The 19424-nt window shown below is 37.6% G+C and overlaps 1 protein-coding gene across 1 annotated transcript in view; it reads left to right on the top strand.

Moving 5' to 3' along the window:
• Positions 1-19424, top strand: part of DPF3 (double PHD fingers 3) — a 414482-nt gene that overhangs the window by 234431 nt on the left and 160627 nt on the right. Inside the window, exon 4 of the mRNA XM_044659971.1 lies at positions 6139-6266. Within this exon, the coding sequence (XP_044515906.1) occupies positions 6139-6266 (128 nt within the window). The remainder of the gene's footprint in view (positions 1-6138; positions 6267-19424) is intronic.

The following is a 19424-nucleotide window of genomic DNA, read 5'->3' as shown; positions in this document are numbered from 1 at the left end:
ATACATGTTCATATGTATAGATATACATATATGGATGTAGAGCTAAACACCAACCTTATATGTGTACATGTGCACATGTCTGTCTACATGCTTGCATATAGCACCAGAACATACATGTAACCAACCTGATATACAAACTCATGTATGCTTACATACATATGTTCAAAGACAATGATCAATCTCCTATATGTATACATGTGTGTCTGCACATACATATATCACTGATCACCAGTCTCCTACATGTATATGGGTAATCAATAATCAATCTTCTATATATATGTATATATGAATGCATGCTTGTATCTATATATATACACACAGAGATTCTTGATCAGGAGCTCCTGCATTTAATGGAGTATTTTACAATTTGTTTTAAAGAGACAAGTCTTTTGTATATGGCTTGACTCATGTTTGTATAAGAGGGTTTATTATTTTTAAAATTTGAAATTAGTCGCTTTGTTTTGCATAGTAGCTGTCTCTGGTATGGTGGATTGTGCTGGAACACACCCAACAAGTCTCTCTGTTTCCAATTAGAAATGGAAACAGGGTTGAATACCAGACCCAGTGAGGCTCCTGGCTTGGGTGGCCAGTGGCCACTGCTTTTGCTCTGCAAGGGCAAATGATTCTTATAGTAATAAATAAATAGCGAGATGTATTTATGTAAGTTATATGTGTATCCACATATGTGTATATATAATACACATTCATATACCCAAATAGCTTATATACACACACACATACATTTTATTGTCTCTATATATGTCTATTCATCCATCCATCCATCCATCCATCGATCATTCATCCATCTAATATATAAGGACTGGACCTGTGATTTCATTAGTAAAGGATATTCCTGGGTGAGAAAACTCCATTTACCAATGTAGGTTGGCACCTCCTATATAACTTATGGCCTTAGTTGACCAAAGCACTGAAAAGGCTTGAGAGTCTTGCTCAACATCACCAATTCATTAGAGGAGAGACTTCCCAGCTCTCTCTCTCCCTCTCCCTCTCCCTCTCCTTGTCTGTCTCTGACTCTCTCCATATCTGTCTCTCTTTCTTTTTCTTTATATATATAAAATATATGCTATTTTAAATGTACATAACATTGGTAGGGTAGTCTTGAAATAAGTGTATGTATGTATACGTTTGTGTGTTCACATAAATGTTTTCAGGAACAACTTTAAATAAAAAAAGCTAAGCTTCCAAGGGAGTCTCCAAATGTTACAGAATTACGGAACATCAAAACTGTAGAGGATCTTGTTGTCCAACGCTCTTTCCTTTCCTTTGATGACCATTGCATGGAAATATCACTTAATGATATTATATATTTGTAAGAAGTTTTGGGTGAACACTGACTTGGATGTGAAGACATGCAGGAGGGATGGAGGATTGGGCTGCTAAGATAGATCATTTTGAACCTTGGAGCTAGAAGTAGGGCTCAGTGTCTAAACCTCTAGCTCATCTCTGAAAATTGGGAGAGGCCGAAATGGCGGCATTCCTTTGAAGATATTAAGAACCAGAAATGGATTGAGAAATGAAATCAAGAGAGCTTTACCTCATCAGTTCCCATGCTTTAACTCCTCTCTCTATGGCAATGATTCCCATATCTATGTATTCAACTTGAGTTTTTTACCTGAGCTTTGGTCTTGGATCACCAATTACCTACTGGACATTTAAACTGGATGTTCCCAAAACTACTTAGACTTAGCATGTCTGAACTCATCATTTTCCCCAATAGACCCTCCCCTCTTCAAAACCTCCCTATTTCTGTCCAAAGCTCTGCTATCTTTCCATTCTTCCAATTTTGTAACTCCAGGATTACCTTGACTCCATATTCTCCTTCATCCCACGTATTTCATAAAGTTGCCAGATCTTGCACTTCTATCTTTACAACATCAAATACATCTGACCCCTCTGTTTTTTTTAACTCACACAGCTATCACTTTAGTTCCAGCCCTCATCACCAATCTCCTAGATTATTGCAACAGCCTCCTAATTGATCTTTCTGCTCAAATCTCTCCCCATTCCAGTTCATCCTACACATTGCTGCCAAAGTAATTTTCTCTAAGCACAGATATGACCATGTGACTTTCCTATTCAACCAACTCTAACAGCTTCCTATTGCCTCTAGGATAAACTAAAAACTCCTCTGCTTAGCTTTTAAAGCCCAATAAAATCCGGCCCCAAACTATCTCTCCAGCCTCATTAGATATTACTCTCTTCCTCCTACTCTTTGTGATCCAGTCAAACTGGCCTCTCTATTCCTCATACAGGACTCCCAGTCTCCTGTCTGCTTTTTCCTTCCTGCCTCCTCAAAGACTCACTTTCTTCCTTTAAGATGCAGCTCAAATATTATCTTCTCCATGAATTCTATTCTGATCCCCCTTAATTACTAGCTTTCTTTCGTCTCCTAACTTACCTTGTGTTCATCTACTTTGTACACATGAATAGAGAGCTGGGTCTGGAATCAGGAAGACCTGAGTTCAGATTTGGTCTCTGATCCTTACTAGCTGTGTGACCCTGGGCAAGTCACTAAATCTCTGTTTACCTCAACTTCCTCAACTGTAAAATGGGGATAATAATAGCACCCACCTACCAGGACTATTATGAAAATCAAATGAGTTGATATTTCAAAATGCTTAGGGCACTGCTTGCCACATAGCAGGTGCTTAATACATGCTTGTTTCCTTCTTTCCCATTTATTTTATGTTTACCTTGTGTATATATACACATACACACAGACAGATGCTTACAAGTATTTGTCTCCCTGATTAGAACATAAACCCTAGTGAAAACTGGGTGGCTCAGTGCATAGAGAGCCAGACCTGGAGACGGGAGATCCTGGATTCAAATTTGACCTTTGATCAGTGATGGGCAACCTTTTGAGCTTGGTGTTTCAAAATTCACCAAAAAACCAAGCATAACTTGGGTGATGTGTCACTTCAAGAAAAAACACCATAATTCTGTGACATTTGTAGTTTAAACAACAAAAATGTATAATTGTAATATATAACTGTATTTAATAAACCAAAATAGGTAAATTAATATAGGTAGAATTGTCATCTATAGTGCACAGAGTGTCTACACTACATACACTACAGCAAATGTTTCATCCTCGGCATGTGGCCCCATACTTCTACATGTGTCAGTGCTGACATGCCTGTCACAGGTTTGCCATCATCACCTTTGATACTTCCTAGCTGTGTGGCCTTGGGCAATTACCTAGCCCTTACAACTCTTCTGTCTTGGAATTTAGTAAGGAATATTTAGTATCAATTCTAAGATAAGGTTCTAAGGATTTTAAAAGAAAGAAAAAAACGTAAACCTTTTATGAGTAGCAATTATTTAATTTGTTGAACCTGTATCCTTAGTGAATAACACTGTGCCTGGCACATAAAATATACTTAATAGATACTTGTTGATTCATTGTTTTCTCCCTAGGCAGCATGGTAGCTTGTCATATCTGATTCAGGGTCAGGTTGAGACACTGGCTATATTGGAATAGAAGTTAGTTTACTCAGATAGCTGTGCCAGCCACTTTTGTCTACATTGAACATTCCAATATATGATTGTTGGGTTTCGACATCCAGTAATTTTATGATCTGTATGTTTGTTATATTCATAACATTTTATAGGAAATATTTCATTTAGAATATATACTTTATAATATATTTAAAATATAGAAAACATTTTATATAAACAACTATGTACAGTATATATCTTGAATCTTCCTTTATTCCCCCCAATTTGTCAGATGAGGAAACTGAGGCTCAGGGAGAGAGATGAACTCAGATTAGAATCCAGGATTTCTAGCTCCTAGTCCAGTGCTCTGTCTACTCCACCATGCCACCCGGTGTGGGAGATTTGTGTTAAACTGAAAATGTGTAGGCTTAAGGCACTAGTTAATCTTTTCATTCACATGAAGACCAAAAAAGAGAAACAAATAAAAAAAGACTTAGAGCTTGACCTCATCCTTTGAGTCCTTAACCGAGACTTACATCCTGTAAGATCTCAGACCTATTTTTTCCTTCTTAGCTTTGATAATATTTTTTTCTTAGCTCTGATATTTATTTTGGTCAGGACTCCCCCCTATGCTGGGGAGTCCCTATGCTGAGCCCCTTGTCTTTCATTAAGTCCTACCTAAAATCCCATCTTTTATAAGAAGCCTTTTCCAACCCCTCTTAATTCTAGTGCTTTCCTTTTTCCCTTGTTGACAGAAATTAGAGGGAGACCAGTTGCCTTTTCTTTTTGACCTCCAGTGCTATTTACCAGCAGGGTTGGAAACCCCTGGGTTTTGTAGGTCAACTAGAATAATGCCCTTGGATGATGTCTTCCAGGGTGATGAGCAGGAAACACAAATAGTCACATTTAATTTGATTCTATTAGATGAACACTATTAGGAAAAATTATATTAATAAGTGACATGCTGCCATAAACTTTTAAGTCAGAATATCAAAGAACTCACATATCAGTTTTAATATACTATTTTGCCTATTTTTATTTTTGCCACATAGGTTGGCATAATCAATGCAGTATTGGACTTGGAGTCCGAAAGGCCTGAGTTAAAAACCCGTCCTTGGCACTAGCTATTTGACTCTGAGCAAATCAGGAAGTGTCTGAGGTCAAATTTGAAGTCTGGATCTCCTGCCTCTAGGTCTGACTCTCAATCCACTGAGCCACCTAGCTTCCCCAAATTCCTTTTGTTCTTGGCATTAAACTTTAAATCTCAGCTTACTCCTTTGCGAAATGGGGATAATTCTAAACTGTGATACCTACCTAACATGGGTAGTGTTTCTTCATATGAGAAAATGTGTGCAAAGCATTTTGCAAATGTTAATAACTGCTGTATGAATCTCATTAGATGTTCTCATAATTGTGATAATTATGATTTCTTTTATGTTTTGATAAGTTGGGCTGGAATGATATGGGCTTATTTTGCTTCTTGGCTTTTTCATCTTCTTATACCTCCAATTTCTGAAATTCATGCCCTGTGGAGACACAGTGTTTAATTACTAGTCTACTGAGAAGGTGGGTTGACTTAGATAACCAAGATGTAAAAATATCTGGGTTGGTGTTTATAGGGTGACAACCATGAATTGTCAACAATGTGACATTATCATTACTAGAATTATATCATGAAGGAAAGTATAAGTAAAAATGTCAGATGTTAACTATGATCTTAACTTCTCTTTATTATTATTTTTATTTTTAAACCCTTACCTCTGTCTTAGAATCAATACAGTGCATTGGATCTAATGCAGAAGAACAATAAGGGTTAGGCAATGGGGATTAAGGGAATTTGCCCAGGGTCATAAAGCTAGGAAGTGTCTGAGGTTACATTTGAACCCAGGACCTCCTGTCTCTAAGCCTGGTTCTCTATCTACTGAGCCACCTAGATGCCCTCAACTTCCCTTTGTTCTTGGCAATAATCTAACTTTAGATTACTATTTTATTTGGGACCTTGAAACAGAAACATGAAGGATCTGAAGAAAGTCTAAAGCAGGAAGTTCCAAACTTTTTGCTTTAGTCCCCTATCAAATAGCTTTCAGGAAATCTTCTTGTACCTCCTATTCAAAATGAAGGAAAATAAATTCTAGAATTTGTTTTACATGTGCACATAAAAATAAAATAAGTTACTTAACTTCAATAGAATTATATTATTATTTTCAAAACTACATGTATTACTTGATAAATTTCTTATATCCCTTGGAGGCATATGTGAGGTCAGAAATCCTTGGAGAGAAGAGAAAGGAGGCAGTGTGGTACAGTGGAAGGAATCAGAGTCAAGATTCAAAACCTGGCTTTGCTTTTTACTACTGTGTGAGAACTTAGGCAAGCTATTTTTCTTTGTTAGGGCATCAGTTTCCTTATTTTTCAAAAATGCCAGGGGATGGGATATTAATAAATGACCTCTAAGGTTCTTTCTGGTTCTAAACCTATGATTCTAATTATGCTTATTCTCTTACAATTCCCTCTTGGCCGTGCTTGGAGAAAACTACTGCCATTCTAGAGACTGTCTTCTCTTTTCCTTTTTTAGTTGAGGGCCCCTGCTGTCTTCCATTTTGCACAACTATCCAAAGGCACTACTAAAAGATTAACAGCCTTTTCTGTTTTGTTCTGTTTTTCTTTTCTTTTCAGAAGTGGACCTGCCTCTGAAAAAGGATGGATTCACATCAGAAAGTACCACATTGGAAGCCTTGTTAAGAGGTGAAGGGATTGAGAAGAAAGTGGATGCCAAAGAAGAAGAGAGCATCCAGGAAATACAGGTATGGACTTCTGGGAGATGATTATTGGAGGAATTAGGGAAAGGGAGTTTGTCTCTACTTCCCCCTGATTTCTCTCCTACCTGTGCTGGGGTAAGAGCATTTGAATATCAGTGAGAGGGTAATAGTCCTATGGTTGCTGCTCAACACCATATTCCAGCAGAAGGAATTCAAAGGGATCATAGATTTTTAGATGAAGGAGACACTTTAATCCTTTGGCTGGATACTGGCCTTCTCTCTTTGGCTAGCCCCCATACCTGGAATGCCATTCCCTTTACTGATCTCCCTGGCTTCCCTTAAATTCTAACTAAAATTCTATTTTTTTTTGCAGGAAACCTTTCACAATGTCTCTTAATTCTAGTGCCTTCCTTCTGTTAACAATTTCCTATTTATTACATGTAAACCTTGTTCATTTATTTTTTGTTTGTTGTCTCCTCTCTTAGAGTGTAAGCTTCTTTTTGCCCTTAGCAAATGGCATATGGTAGCAACTTAATTAATCTTTGATTGGTGATTTTTCTCCCTCCCTCCCCCCCCCCCCCCAGATTATGAGCTTCTTGAGAGCAAGAACTATCTTTTGCATTTTTTTGGTATCCTCAGTGCTGAACATAGTTCCTGGCATATAATAGATAGTTAAAAACTGTTTATTGATTGATTAAGATGGAAGATTCCTTAGAGATCAACTAGTCCAACCCCATTCATTTTACAGATGAGCAAACTGAGGTCTAAAGAAGTTAAATAACTTTTGCTCAAGGTCATACAGATAGGAAGCAGCACAATCAGGTTTAGAAGACATTGAGATGCTGATGCCAAATCTAGTTTTTTCTCTGATGAGCTGGGCTGCCTCCCATTCATGAAAACTTTTGTCCAGCAAGTTTGATGCTTAAGTGAAAAATGAGATGTTTCTTTCCCCAGCATTAAACTAGTGTTGGTTCTGCTTTGAATACACTAACACTGTTAAATATTGAAAGCATCATTTCCCACAAACATATACACAGTCCACTATGATAATAAAAGTTCACATTTGTATGACACTTTACAAATGAACAGTGGTCTTTCTTTTTAGAAATTGTGCCCAAATTAATCCAGCCCAAGATCACTTTGGCTTTCTTGGCTGTCATATCATAGTGCTGATTTGTGGAGCTTGCAGTCCACTAAAATACCCAGATCTTTTTCAGAATAATTGTCTAGCCATGTTGCCCCCATCTTGTACTTGTGAAACAGATTTTTATTCCCACTTGTAAGACTTAAAATTTATTTCTATTACATTCCATATCAAGTACTATCCCAATGATTTAGTTTGTTAAGTTTATTTTTGGAGAACTGGATCTTGATGGTGTTAACTCTCCCTTCTTGCTTTGCATCACTGACAAATTTGAGAAGCATGCCATCTTTGTTTGTGTCCAAGTCATTGATAAAAATGTTAAACAGGGGGGCAGCTGGGTAACTCAGTGGAGTGAGAGTCAGGCCTAGAGACAGGAGGTCCTAGGTTCAAACCCGACCTCAGCCACTTCCCAGCTGTGTGACCCTGGGCAAGTCACTTGACCCCCATTGCCCACCCTTACCAATCTTCCACCTATGAGACAATACACCGAAGTACAAGGGTTAAAAAAAATTAAAAAAAAAATTAAAAAAAAATGTTAAACAGCTCAGGGCCAAACACAGATCCTAGGACTTTCCACTGGTGACTCCCTGCCCAATTGACACTGAGTCTTTTTTTCTGTAGAATTTTTTCATCCAACTAGTTCTGATTTTAATTTAATTATTTTCTAATCTATATTTTTCCTTCTTTTCTACAAGAAGGGTAAGAGATATCAAAATCTTTGCTAAAATCTAGGGATCTATATTCACAGCAGTCTCCTCTCCTCTCCTCTCCTCTCCTCTCCTCTCCTCTCCTCTCCTCTCCTCTCCTCTCCTCTCCTCTCCTCTCCTCTCCTCTCCTCTCCTCTCCTCTCCTCTCCTCTCCTCTCCTCTCCTCTCCTCTCCTCTCCTCTCCTCTCCTCTCCTCTCCTCTCCTCTCCTCTCCTCTCCTCTCCTCTCCTCTCCTCTCCTCTCCTCTCCTCTCCTCTCCTCTCCTCTCCTCTCCTCTCCTCTCCTCTCCTCTCCTCTCCTCTCCTCTCCTCTCCTCTCCTCTCCTCTCCTCTCCTCTCCTCTCCTCTCCTCTCCTCTCCTCTCCTCTCCTCTCCTCTCCTCTCCTCTCCTCTCCTCTCCTCTCCTCTCCTCTCCTCTCCTCTCCTCTCCTCTCCTCTCCTCTCCTCTCCTCTCCTCTCCTCTCCTCTCCTCTCCTCTCCTCTCAATTTGTCTAGTAATCTCACCAATAAAGGATATAAGGTTAATCTGGCATGACATGTACTTGAAGAAGCCAGGTCCTTTCTTTGTAATCACTGCTTCCCTTTCTAGATATTCACCGTTCATCTCTTTAATGATCTACTCTATAATTTTCTTAGGAAATGAAATCAAGCTCACTGATTTTCAAGCTTATAGTTTGAGCCTGTTCCCTTCTCATTTTGGAAAAAATTGGGACATTTGCCCTTCTCCAATCTTGTGGCAACTTCTCTGTTTACCATGGCTTAGTAAGTCATATCTGCTAGTTTTTTTGCTGGTGACTTGCGAATGTAGCTCTTCTAGGATAAATGACTTGAATTCACCATAGGCTGCTTCATATTCTTTTGTGATCTTATTTTGTTATCAACTCCCTGTGAGTCATTTTTGTTCTGCTATTTCCGGTATGAAGGTCATCATATTTGAGAGGGAAAGCAGAAGCAAAATAAGATTTGAGCATCTCTGGTTTTTTTTTTTTTTGTTATTTATCATTATTCTACCCACTCCAAACAAAGCTCCTATCCTTTGTTTAATTTTCCTTTTTCTCCCAATAATTAAAAGACAAACCCTTTTTGTTGTCCTAGACCTCCCATTCCAGCTGCATTTCATTGTGAATTTTATTACTCTTCCCCACTATTTCTACAGGACAATGCCACAATCTTAGCATTCATCCTCTCTTACTCAGCTTTGCCTCTCTCTGTTACTTGTTTTATTCTTTTTTCTCCCTTTAGCATGTACACTTTTGTTTGAATTGATCTTAAGTCAATGTGTACAGGCAAAGATTCTCACCTTTCCCAAATACAGAAATCAGTCTCTTTGAACTCTTGGGAAGGCTGTAAAAAAGCTTTCATTCACATTATGTTGGAGTATAAGGAAGGGGGCCATTATGGCTCTGACAATTAAAAAAAGAACAATAAAGCGAAGGTACAAAAATATTTTTGGAAGGATTACATAATTTACAGGTAATTATTGCCACTCCCTCTTTACCTTGTCTGGGCTGAACAACAAGAACAGCAAAAACTAGCATTTTTATTATGCTTTAAAATTTGCAAAACAGTTTATATATATTAACTTGAGCCTCACAATGATCCAGTGAGTCAGGTGCTATTGTTACTCCCATTTTATAGATTAGGAAATTGAAGCACACAGAGGTTAAGTAACTTACTCAGTAACACAAACTAAGTAAATGTCTGAGGCATGATTCAAATTCAGATCTTCCTGACTCCACGTCCAGTGCTCTATATATCTATTACCTAGCATCTAGAAATCATGATGCCAGTTATTTTCCATGTTATCCTTGTGGTGAAAGTACTATCTTCAGTGGCATATTTCAGGGCCAGAATACCTTTCTTGCTCTGGATTTCATTTCCCACATTAGTGTCTTTCTTGCCTTATACTATCTCTTGATGTCTACGGCATCTAACAACAGAGAAGACAGCCTGAAGACAATCTTTTCTTGAAAAGTCAGTTTTGCTAGTGCCATTGTCATCAACAAAGGCAAGCACTAGTGTCATCCATGGTTAACTTTGAAGTGACAATTTTAAACTCTTAAGGAAGAAAAGAGGTGATGGTATAGCACCAGGATTGGGAGTAGGTGCGAGTGAAGTCTAGTAAATGTTGAATGGAAGATCCCACAGCTACCTGCACATTTCTTTTTAAAATATAAGTTGATTGGTAAATACCCTGTTCTTTCATATTAGTCTCTACATACAAATTCCATTTTTGATTCCTCCTTGGAATTGAGTTTCCCATTCTTAGGGTGAGAATTTTAATTTATAAAATTTTAATGCAAGACATCCTGCCTATCTTTGCTCTGAATCCTTTGAAATTTGCTTTCCAAAAATCTAGGTTGCATGTCATGCTTTTCTCAGATTTCCTCATTTTCTCTCTCACAAATTCTGGGAGGAGGTAGTTACTCCCTCCTCCCCAATAGGGACCCATCATTTCCACCCTAGGTACCAGTTCCTTTTTTGTTAGTATCGCTTAGATCCAAAATAGAATTTCTTCTTGTTGTTTCTACCACCTTTTGAATGATGGAATTATCTCTAAGAAAGGTAAAAAATATACAAGCTGCTATATTTTGGGCAAGAACTCCATTAGATGTCTGGATAATTGAAGTCCCCCACCACTACTATGTCATGCTACTATGCCAGATTTGTGTTCTATTTCCCCTCATCCTTATCTATTTACACTTTCTTCTCAGATCATCTGTAGTGTACCGCAGTGACAAAATCACTTCTGTTTATCCTTCCACTGACTTTGACCCACATACTCTCCATCATGCTCTCCCACTTTGGTTGCTGGATTTCATCACATTAGTATACTTTGATATGCAGTCTCTCCCCCCCCATTGCTTTTTAAAAACCTAATCTGCTGATTTTTAAATAAGATATAGTCATCCATAGCCAAAGTCTAGTCAGAGTTTGATCCCATGAAGATAATCTTACAAGTTCAAATTTTCCACTAGTAGTTCTTTTGCTTTTGCTAAACTTTGGCATGTTGAAAACATGTGTTTTGCTACTCTTTCCTATGTATGAATTCCTGGGTGTCTACTGCTGTCTTTTTTCTTCATTTGTATTCTCTATGGCATCTGGATTGATGGATAGACATTCTCCTTCTGCCATTCTTTTTTCCCCTTTTTTAGTTTAAAGCTCTTTTGATTAGATTCTCCAGACACTTGACAAATACATTCTTACCAGTCTTCATTGAGTATACTCCATCTCTGGCCAGGAATCTGTCAATCCTACATTTTAAGCTTAGTGGTCCAAAAGTCTAAATCCAATTCTCAGACAACACCTTTTTAGTCAGCTTATCAAATTCATTTTTCTCTTCTTTGTTCATTGCCTTCAATGGAAAAGAGTGAGGGAAAACCAATGTGTATGCCTATGATCTTTAGTTTTTTTGCCTGCCTTCATAATTATTGGTATCACTTCTTTCTATTAGTATCAATTTTGACCATAGTGAGCATCAGAAGTGAGGAGTAGTCATCCTTTTTCATAAGTTTTGGGAGGGTCTCTATCTTGGATACTTGCCCTAGGAAGGTGACAGACCTCTATTATTATTAGGTTAAAAAAATTATCTCAGTACGTCTGAGCAGGAAATCATCAGCCACTACTACTCATCAATTCTTTCATTCTTTCTCTGATCTATACTGACTGATTTCCTTTTTGATGGCTTTATGACTGCTGTGTCATTCTTTGAAGGTGAAGCAACTTCTTTCCCCTTAGAGCATGTAGTACCCTCCTCTCAGGAAAAGCCTCAAATCTTATTTTTAGGCAATTTTACAGCTGTCCTTTTACTTCTCTTTCTTCTCTATATAACTCTTCTACTCTCCAACATCCTGTTAAGGCTCAATTTCCTGTCCACCATGCTCCTTCAAGTAAGCCCACTTATTTTGTTTGGGAACTTTACATTGTCCCTAACAAAATGAAATGTCGAGATATGTCTCCCACATTGAATAACCTTGGGGAGGAAGGTTGACCTACACTTGGAACATAGCTGTAAGTCATTCACTTAGGGCAGAAATACATACACAGCATATAAGTCATTGCATAACTTTTCCTGTTGACTGAGATTTTCAACTTTTTTTTAAACTTCTTGTGGGTGTTTATGCTTCAAATTGAAGTACCTAATTAAAGCTTTTAAGATCAATGTATATTGTCTCTTAATAGTCTGACAACCTTGCTCCATTCCTTTTAAAATCTCAACAATAATACCACAACTACATTCCTCTTGAGGAAGAAGCAATATTTATTTTTTGTAGGCTGAGATGGGTTTCCTTTAAGTAGGCAAAAGGCTACCCTGGGGATTTGAATGGTCTTTAGAACTATCAATGTAAAATGCCTAGCCTATAGGGAGCTGTTGTTCCTGAAGTTTGGCAGAGTTCCCACTGCCCTTTTGGGATGTCTTTCTGACCCAGTGTTGCTGCCCTGGTGAATATGGAGGCAAAGGGGAATATTATTTGTTTTTTAGTAATCACATCTTTGGCATCCTTTATTATAAGCAAAGTTACTCTTATCGTATGTTATGGGTATTTTATAACACATTCTAATCCTAAGCTTGAATCACTGGACCGATTTGAGTTAGGTCTATCTCAGAATATTTGGTATTATTTGCCAGGATTGGGTTGCAATGATTTGGTGTTTAATTTTATAGTTTAATTAAGGGAATAGTAGTTGGAACTATTGGATAAAAGAAGTATGTAGGGCTATAGTCATATATGTGGAACCTTTTCAAAGGGATAAGGAGGGAGTCCCAGTAATGACATAGGATTAGCAAGATGGATGCTTCAGGAAATTGAAAGGGAGAATAATAATGGTTCATAAATCGGGATTCCTTGATTTTTTACTAATGGTTTTAGAAAAGCTAGATGACTAGTATGAAGAAAATAAAAATAAATTGGTTTTGTGCATCCAGCAATTGGAGACAAATGTGATTGCACTTTTTTTTTCTTTGTCATGTTCTGCTGGGAGACCTATGATCTTTAAACTATCCCTGTACATTTTGTCTTCAAGGTCAAAAGATTTTGTTTATATAGAGATTATGGTGTTTTTTAAAAAAAACATTGTTCTCTTTTCTTTTCTTCTGCCAATTTTTTTGTCCACTTAAATATTTTTGTCTTCCAAATATGTTCATTTTTCTTTTGATTCTTTGGAGAAACTTTCTAGCATGGGCTCAATTTTTTCGAATCCAATAATTCCGTATTGTGAAAAATTCTGTATTGAGAACTATAATTTCTGTCACATACATTCACAATTTGTTTTCTTATGGACTTTATTTCTCTTTTGAATCATTCTGAAAAATTTTTTTTGTTCCATATTCTCTTGGTATTCCACAGGATTCTGTGTTTCGTCAGGTAGTCGTTCTCTTTACTTTGTCTTTATTTGTTAATAGAGCTTTGTAATCTCTTAGAGTGTTTAGTATTTGTTCTTTCTTTCAGTTTTAGTATCTTCTCTGTTGATTTTTTCACTCATGCCCTGGGTTTTTATTGATTTTTCTTCATTTTGAAATCTTTGTTGTTTCAACTTTCTCCAATACCCTTATATTGCCTTGCCAATCACTTTTTGTCTCCTTCCCCCTTTGCTTCTGGATACACTCATGCACCTGGATGATAAAGTGACCTAAGCCTTTGCCCATATTGTAGGATTTAGGCTTCATTATCCTAGGTCTTGGTGCTGAGTGGTCTCCAGGGGTAAAAAGGATTGGCCTCAATTGGGTTTCAGTGTCCTTTCCTTTAGGCCTGGTAAAAACAATTATACTGGCCCACTTCTTCAGTTCTTCCTTTGGCTCTTTCTCTCCTTTTCTTTTCTTAATCAATACTTCTACTTTTTTCATCAGAAAAGGATGAGGAGAGTGTTTCCAGGCAGAATTTCTGCAGCCTAGGGATCTCTTAATTTAGGGCCACCTCAAGCAGAAGGCTGCACTCCCATCACCCCTAGATTGATGTAGGTTGCTTGTTGTCATGTTTATGGTGGGAAATGGGCATGGGATGATATATGTCAGCAAAATCTCTATAGTAGGAGGAGATCCCGGTATGCACTTTAGACATAAACCACAAGGTCAGATTGAGGAGGGATACTGAATGAATGCTTTAAAGATGTGTTCTCTGTTCCTTAAGGATTTTATGTTATGGTTTTTAATCTTTTTTTTTTTTTGGTCCTATGAATTCAGATGTAATTTCTGTATATCCGATATGTAATTCCTTTTTGGGAGGTGGGGATAGGGGTTGAGAGTTAGTGGGAAGTGGGGAAATTGTCTAGTTCCCTATCTCATCAGTGCTGTTCTGTCTTTGTTTTTTAAGGACTGTGTCTTGAAGGCAGAGGGGCAATTAATGAACTGCTCAGCAGAAAAGGACAATGATGGAAGGGCAATGATGTAACAGGCTACATGTGGGAACTCTAACCTCAGATCCAGAAGTTTTACTGGTGAAAGTGATGAATCCTACTAAGATTAGCACTACCAGGGAAGGAATGGAAGTGGGAGTGAGGATGAGAATTGGGAACCATTATTGGTGATAAGAGAGCCTCAGATTTGCCTTTATTAATATGACTTGCCATTCCTCCTCCCATCCTCTTGCTCTACCATGATTTCCTACACAGAAGGGTCAATTTTCATCCTTATGGAACTTGGAAGGATGCAGAAGCTTAAACAGCAGCCTAATGAATCTTTAGAACAATGTTAAGTGAGTTCCTGTCTAATGCAGGAAATAAAGAACTGCTTTCAGCCACAGAATTCCATAAACTTGGGATCTTACAGATGATTTACTTTTGCAAAGCCAGTTAAATCTTTAAAGGGCCCCAGATGAGACTATTCTTTGTACTTTTTTAAGAGACTAAGATGAGAAGTCCTGTATGTCTGACCCCATGAAAAAGAATTCCCTCTGTAGCTGGTTTCATAGTAAGGACTACACGGTTCCTAAAAAAGAGATGGTTTTGGAGAAATAGATTTATGCCATCGGAATGGGGCATTAGGAGTCTTTCTGCTCTGTCAAAACATAGGACATCCCTGAAAATTTTGACTCCATTTGGATATTCAAGCCATTTAAGTATTTTTCTTCAGACTTGAGGTACCCTTGGGATGAATACTCAGTGGAGAAGGTTCAAAGTTCCTCTGAGACCCATCCTATTTAATGGTAGAACTTGAGGGGTCTGGAGACCATATGTTCAGGTCATAGTATATTGGAAAGAGAAGGGACGAAATATATAAGGAATTGCTGATACATTTATGCCAATCCTTGATGAATCTTTAGGGACACCCCAATTTTCATTAGGAATTGTATAGCGGAAGACCATTGAGGGAAGACCATTGCCAGTGGAGACGGGCAAAAATTTCCTTGTTTGGGTCATAGTTGTGGTAGCTAATCAAGATGAATATATTGTGAAAATGGATATTATGGGTTTTTGAGAGTGAATAAACCAGTGAAATCACAAGGGTAATCCCTATCTTTGTAAGTAAAAGTCATTTTAAAATTGTATTTTAAGATTCACCAGCATTTCATTGCTTTTCAATTTCAAGTTAAATCACTTGTGGCCTGAGTTAAACCTGAACCAGAACATCATCTTTCTTTACACCTCACATCAACCTTGTATGTGTTTCACCAGTTTGCATAATTCAACAACTACTTTATCAATTTCTTTTACTTTTTCATTGTTCCACTTGCCTTTCCTAACTTTTGCCTTGACTTACTAGCTATCTTCTATTTTTCCTTCTTGAAGTTTCCTTTTTCAGATTCTTTTCCTTAATCCCTAACTTGATCCTCCTTAATATTTTTATACTTTCTTTAGTTGTCCTCTTTCCTGTTGCTCATTCAAACCCTTCAAAGATCCTGGACCACTGTCTGGCCTTGGAGATTGATCTTTAAATTTCCCCCAATTTCTCTTTCCCAAATTCAACCTCTCACCTCTTCCAAATGACTGATTTCATTCTCCTTATTTACTTTGTCCTTTCTTTTTACTTGAACTTCTCTCATGGAAGTTAGAAATATTTACTGTAGGTAGAAAGGCCCTCAGAAACACAGCAAGCTGTGCTCGTAATCATTCTAAGTAACTATTTAAATATACACTTATTTTTTAAAGTGTCCTCTGAAGAGTAACATTAGTGAATGTTTATTGGTAGAAATATTGGTAGATTGCTAAATTTCCAATGGAGTAGCCTCATTTTAGAATGTAGGGTTACCATAGTTGGAAGAGAACTCAGAGGCCTTAAAAAGTAACCAACACCTGATGAAAAATCCCTTTGACAACACACTGACAATCCAGTTTTTTCTTGAAGATTTCATATGAAGGAGAACTTGGGACCTTTTGAGACAACCCATTCTACTTTGGGTTAGCTCTAAATGTCGGAATATTTTCCCTCATACAAAGACTAAATCTTCTAGATTGAGAAGCAGAAGAGATTTTATCCTCTGGGCTACATAGAACAAGTCTGGGACCTCTTTCACATGATTGTCTTGCAAGTACTTGAAGACAGCTATCACTTATTCATTAAACCTTCTTATCTAGAGCAGAGTGATACTACATCATATCAGTTTTCCTGCCAACAACATCGCAATGTTGACTAATATTGAGCTGATAACCAATTAAAATCCACAGATCTTTCTCCACCATCCACAGGAAAACTGCTAACTATATATTTAGATTTACCATATTGTAACTGTGAAGCTGATATTTTAGAATTCAATTATAAGACTACATTTTTTTTTATTGGCTAGGTGTCACAGTGGAAAGAATGCTGGTCCTGGAGTCAGAATTCAAATCTGACTTCAGACATGTGCTGTGTGACCCTGGGCAAATCACTTAACCCTGTTTGCCTCAGTTTCCTCATCTTTAAAATGATCTGGAGAAGGAAATGGTGAATCTTTGTCAAGTATCTTTGCCAAGAAAAGTCCAAATGGGATCACAGAGAGTTGGACACGACTGAAAACAACTGAACAATAACATCCTTTATATTCAGATTGCCATATTTTAAGCCATAAATCCAAAATCTGTTCCTAGACATCTTCTTAAATAGTTGTGCACTCCTCAAGCATGCCTTTCTCTTCTGAAGCCCTCAATTGTGGTTGGCACTAGTGTTGAAAATTATAAATAGCATTTATATAGTGCTTTAAATTTTGCAAAGTTTGAACAAATATTATATCTTTTGTTCCTTATAACAACCTTGGCAGGTAAGTGCTATTACTTTCCCTGTTTTACAGGTGAGGAAAGTGAAGTTGAGAGAGGTTAAGTGATTTGCCCAGGGGACACAGAGCTTGTAACTAGATGGGGAGAAATTTGGACTGGAGTCTTTCTGACTCTAAGTCCAGTACTCTATCCATTGTACCACCTAGCTCCATTACTTGGGACTCTATGATATTCAGTTTATCCCCAAGATCCCAAGACCTTAAGCAAAGTTCTATATTTCCTCTGGAAGTATCATTCATGCTCATGTGATGTTCTAGATGTAGACAGTAGTCATGAGGTTTGACAAGTCTTAGGAAGTCCTCTGTCATATTCTGCATACATGTGCAAGCATCCCTCCCTTCTGTTAATATCTGGTCAATGTATAACCTTTCAACAGGGAGTCAATGATCATCATTTCTAATTTCTTTTTCCTCGGACCCTTATAGGATGACCTCTCATCTGTTTCCTTTTGTAGATACATCTTCATTCCTTAGCGTTTCCTTCTTAAAGAGTACAGCTCCCTCCATTATAGGAAGAGCCTTTTATATGTTATTTAGTTTTGAGTGGTCATTGACATTTTCTCACTTTTTCCTCTGTATCATATTTTCCATCTGTTGGTTGTGCTTCTCTAGATTTTTTTTCTTGTTTGTACATTGAAGTCTTTCCAACTTTTAAAGGAAGATGTCCTGCTATTTGATAACCCAGAGAATGGAGAGGCTCTTCAGGGCCCTCTCATATAAGAGGCTGACCTCACATAAGAGGCATAGCGAGTATACATAATTGTCCTTTGGTCATGGCAGAAATACCAACATAACACACTTTTTGTGGATCTCTGCAAAATATGGCCCACTTTAAGCTTGCTAGAAGTGTGATTTTCATTTTTGTCATGCTTGCTAGTAGCTCTTAAAAAGTCAACTTCTCTAGAGAACTGCTATGACAAACTCCTCATTAAGAGTGTTCAAATCCAGAGCCATCACTCTTTTCACTTCATTAGTATCTTGGCCATTACAGTCAACTTACTTCCCCTTGCTTATTACCAATTTGTTTCTGCTCCTCCCTAAGTTCTTCTCTTTTTCCCACTCAACCTTTGACTGAACCCAGAACTAGAAGGGAATGTCTCCTATCCCCTGTATAACATTCTTCTTTATTTCTTACCAACTCTTCGTAAAGAGACTGATTAGACAGTTTCCAAGGTCATTCCTCCATGCCTCCTAACTTTTTATATTTCTTTTGATGATACCACTACCTTTCTAATCATCAAATCTTGAAACTGTGTAGTCTGTCTTGCTTCTTCTCCCTCCCTTATTCTGAATGTTGGATCAGTTTATAATTCCTGTTGATTCTTATCTCTGCTATCTCTTTCATTCTTCTCTCCCTGCCTATTTCAGTCATTACTATTCTAGTTCAAGACTACTTTATCTCTAATCTTACCTATTGGAATAGTTTCTAGACTCTTAATTCTCTAATTTATCTTTCACGTGGCTATTCAAGTAAGTTTTGCAGTGCAAGTCTCTGACTATATTGGTTCCTGAATCAAAGACCTTCTATAGTTTGCCATTGTCTAGAAGACCAAATATTAGCTCTCTCTCCTGGCATTCAAATTCCTCCATGACTTGGCTCTGATTTATCCTTGTAGCCTTATCTTGCCATACTGATCCTCACATGTTCTCTATTCCATTCAAAATGGACTACTCATTTTTTTCACTGTTTCAGTTCTCATTAACTTTGATTATGCCATTACTGCAAGTCTGGAATGGTCTCTCATCCTTCAAGGACCCACCTCCTTATGAAACCTTCCCTGACTTAAATTCTTCCCTCTTCTACCTTCCTGATACAGTACATGCATATGTCAATAATATGTGCATATATCTATATGAGCAAATGAAATGTAAGGGTTAAATTTAATGGTTGGACAATAATTTTATGAAAATATGTGGTTGTCTATATTTATTATATCTTGAATCAGAAATTTATTTACAAATATTTACAAAACGGAGAGGAAACAATAAAGTAGAGAAATGTATAGAGGTTAGAGAGGTTATCTATCTTCATCCAGGCAGAGATTAATTAGCTCTCAACCACGAAGGCCAGTAGTGAGTAATCACGTGACCTCCTCCAAGATGGAAGCTAGTCTCTTCAGAAACCAGGAAAGGAGTCAGCCTTTCACTCACCCCATGAAGTAGTC

This window comes from Gracilinanus agilis, chromosome 2, assembly GCF_016433145.1.
Source record: "Gracilinanus agilis isolate LMUSP501 chromosome 2, AgileGrace, whole genome shotgun sequence".
In the NCBI taxonomy this organism is placed as follows: Eukaryota; Metazoa; Chordata; class Mammalia; order Didelphimorphia; family Didelphidae; genus Gracilinanus; species Gracilinanus agilis.
Note: the sequence above shows the minus strand (reverse complement) of the source record. Positions and strands in the feature narration are given on the sequence as shown.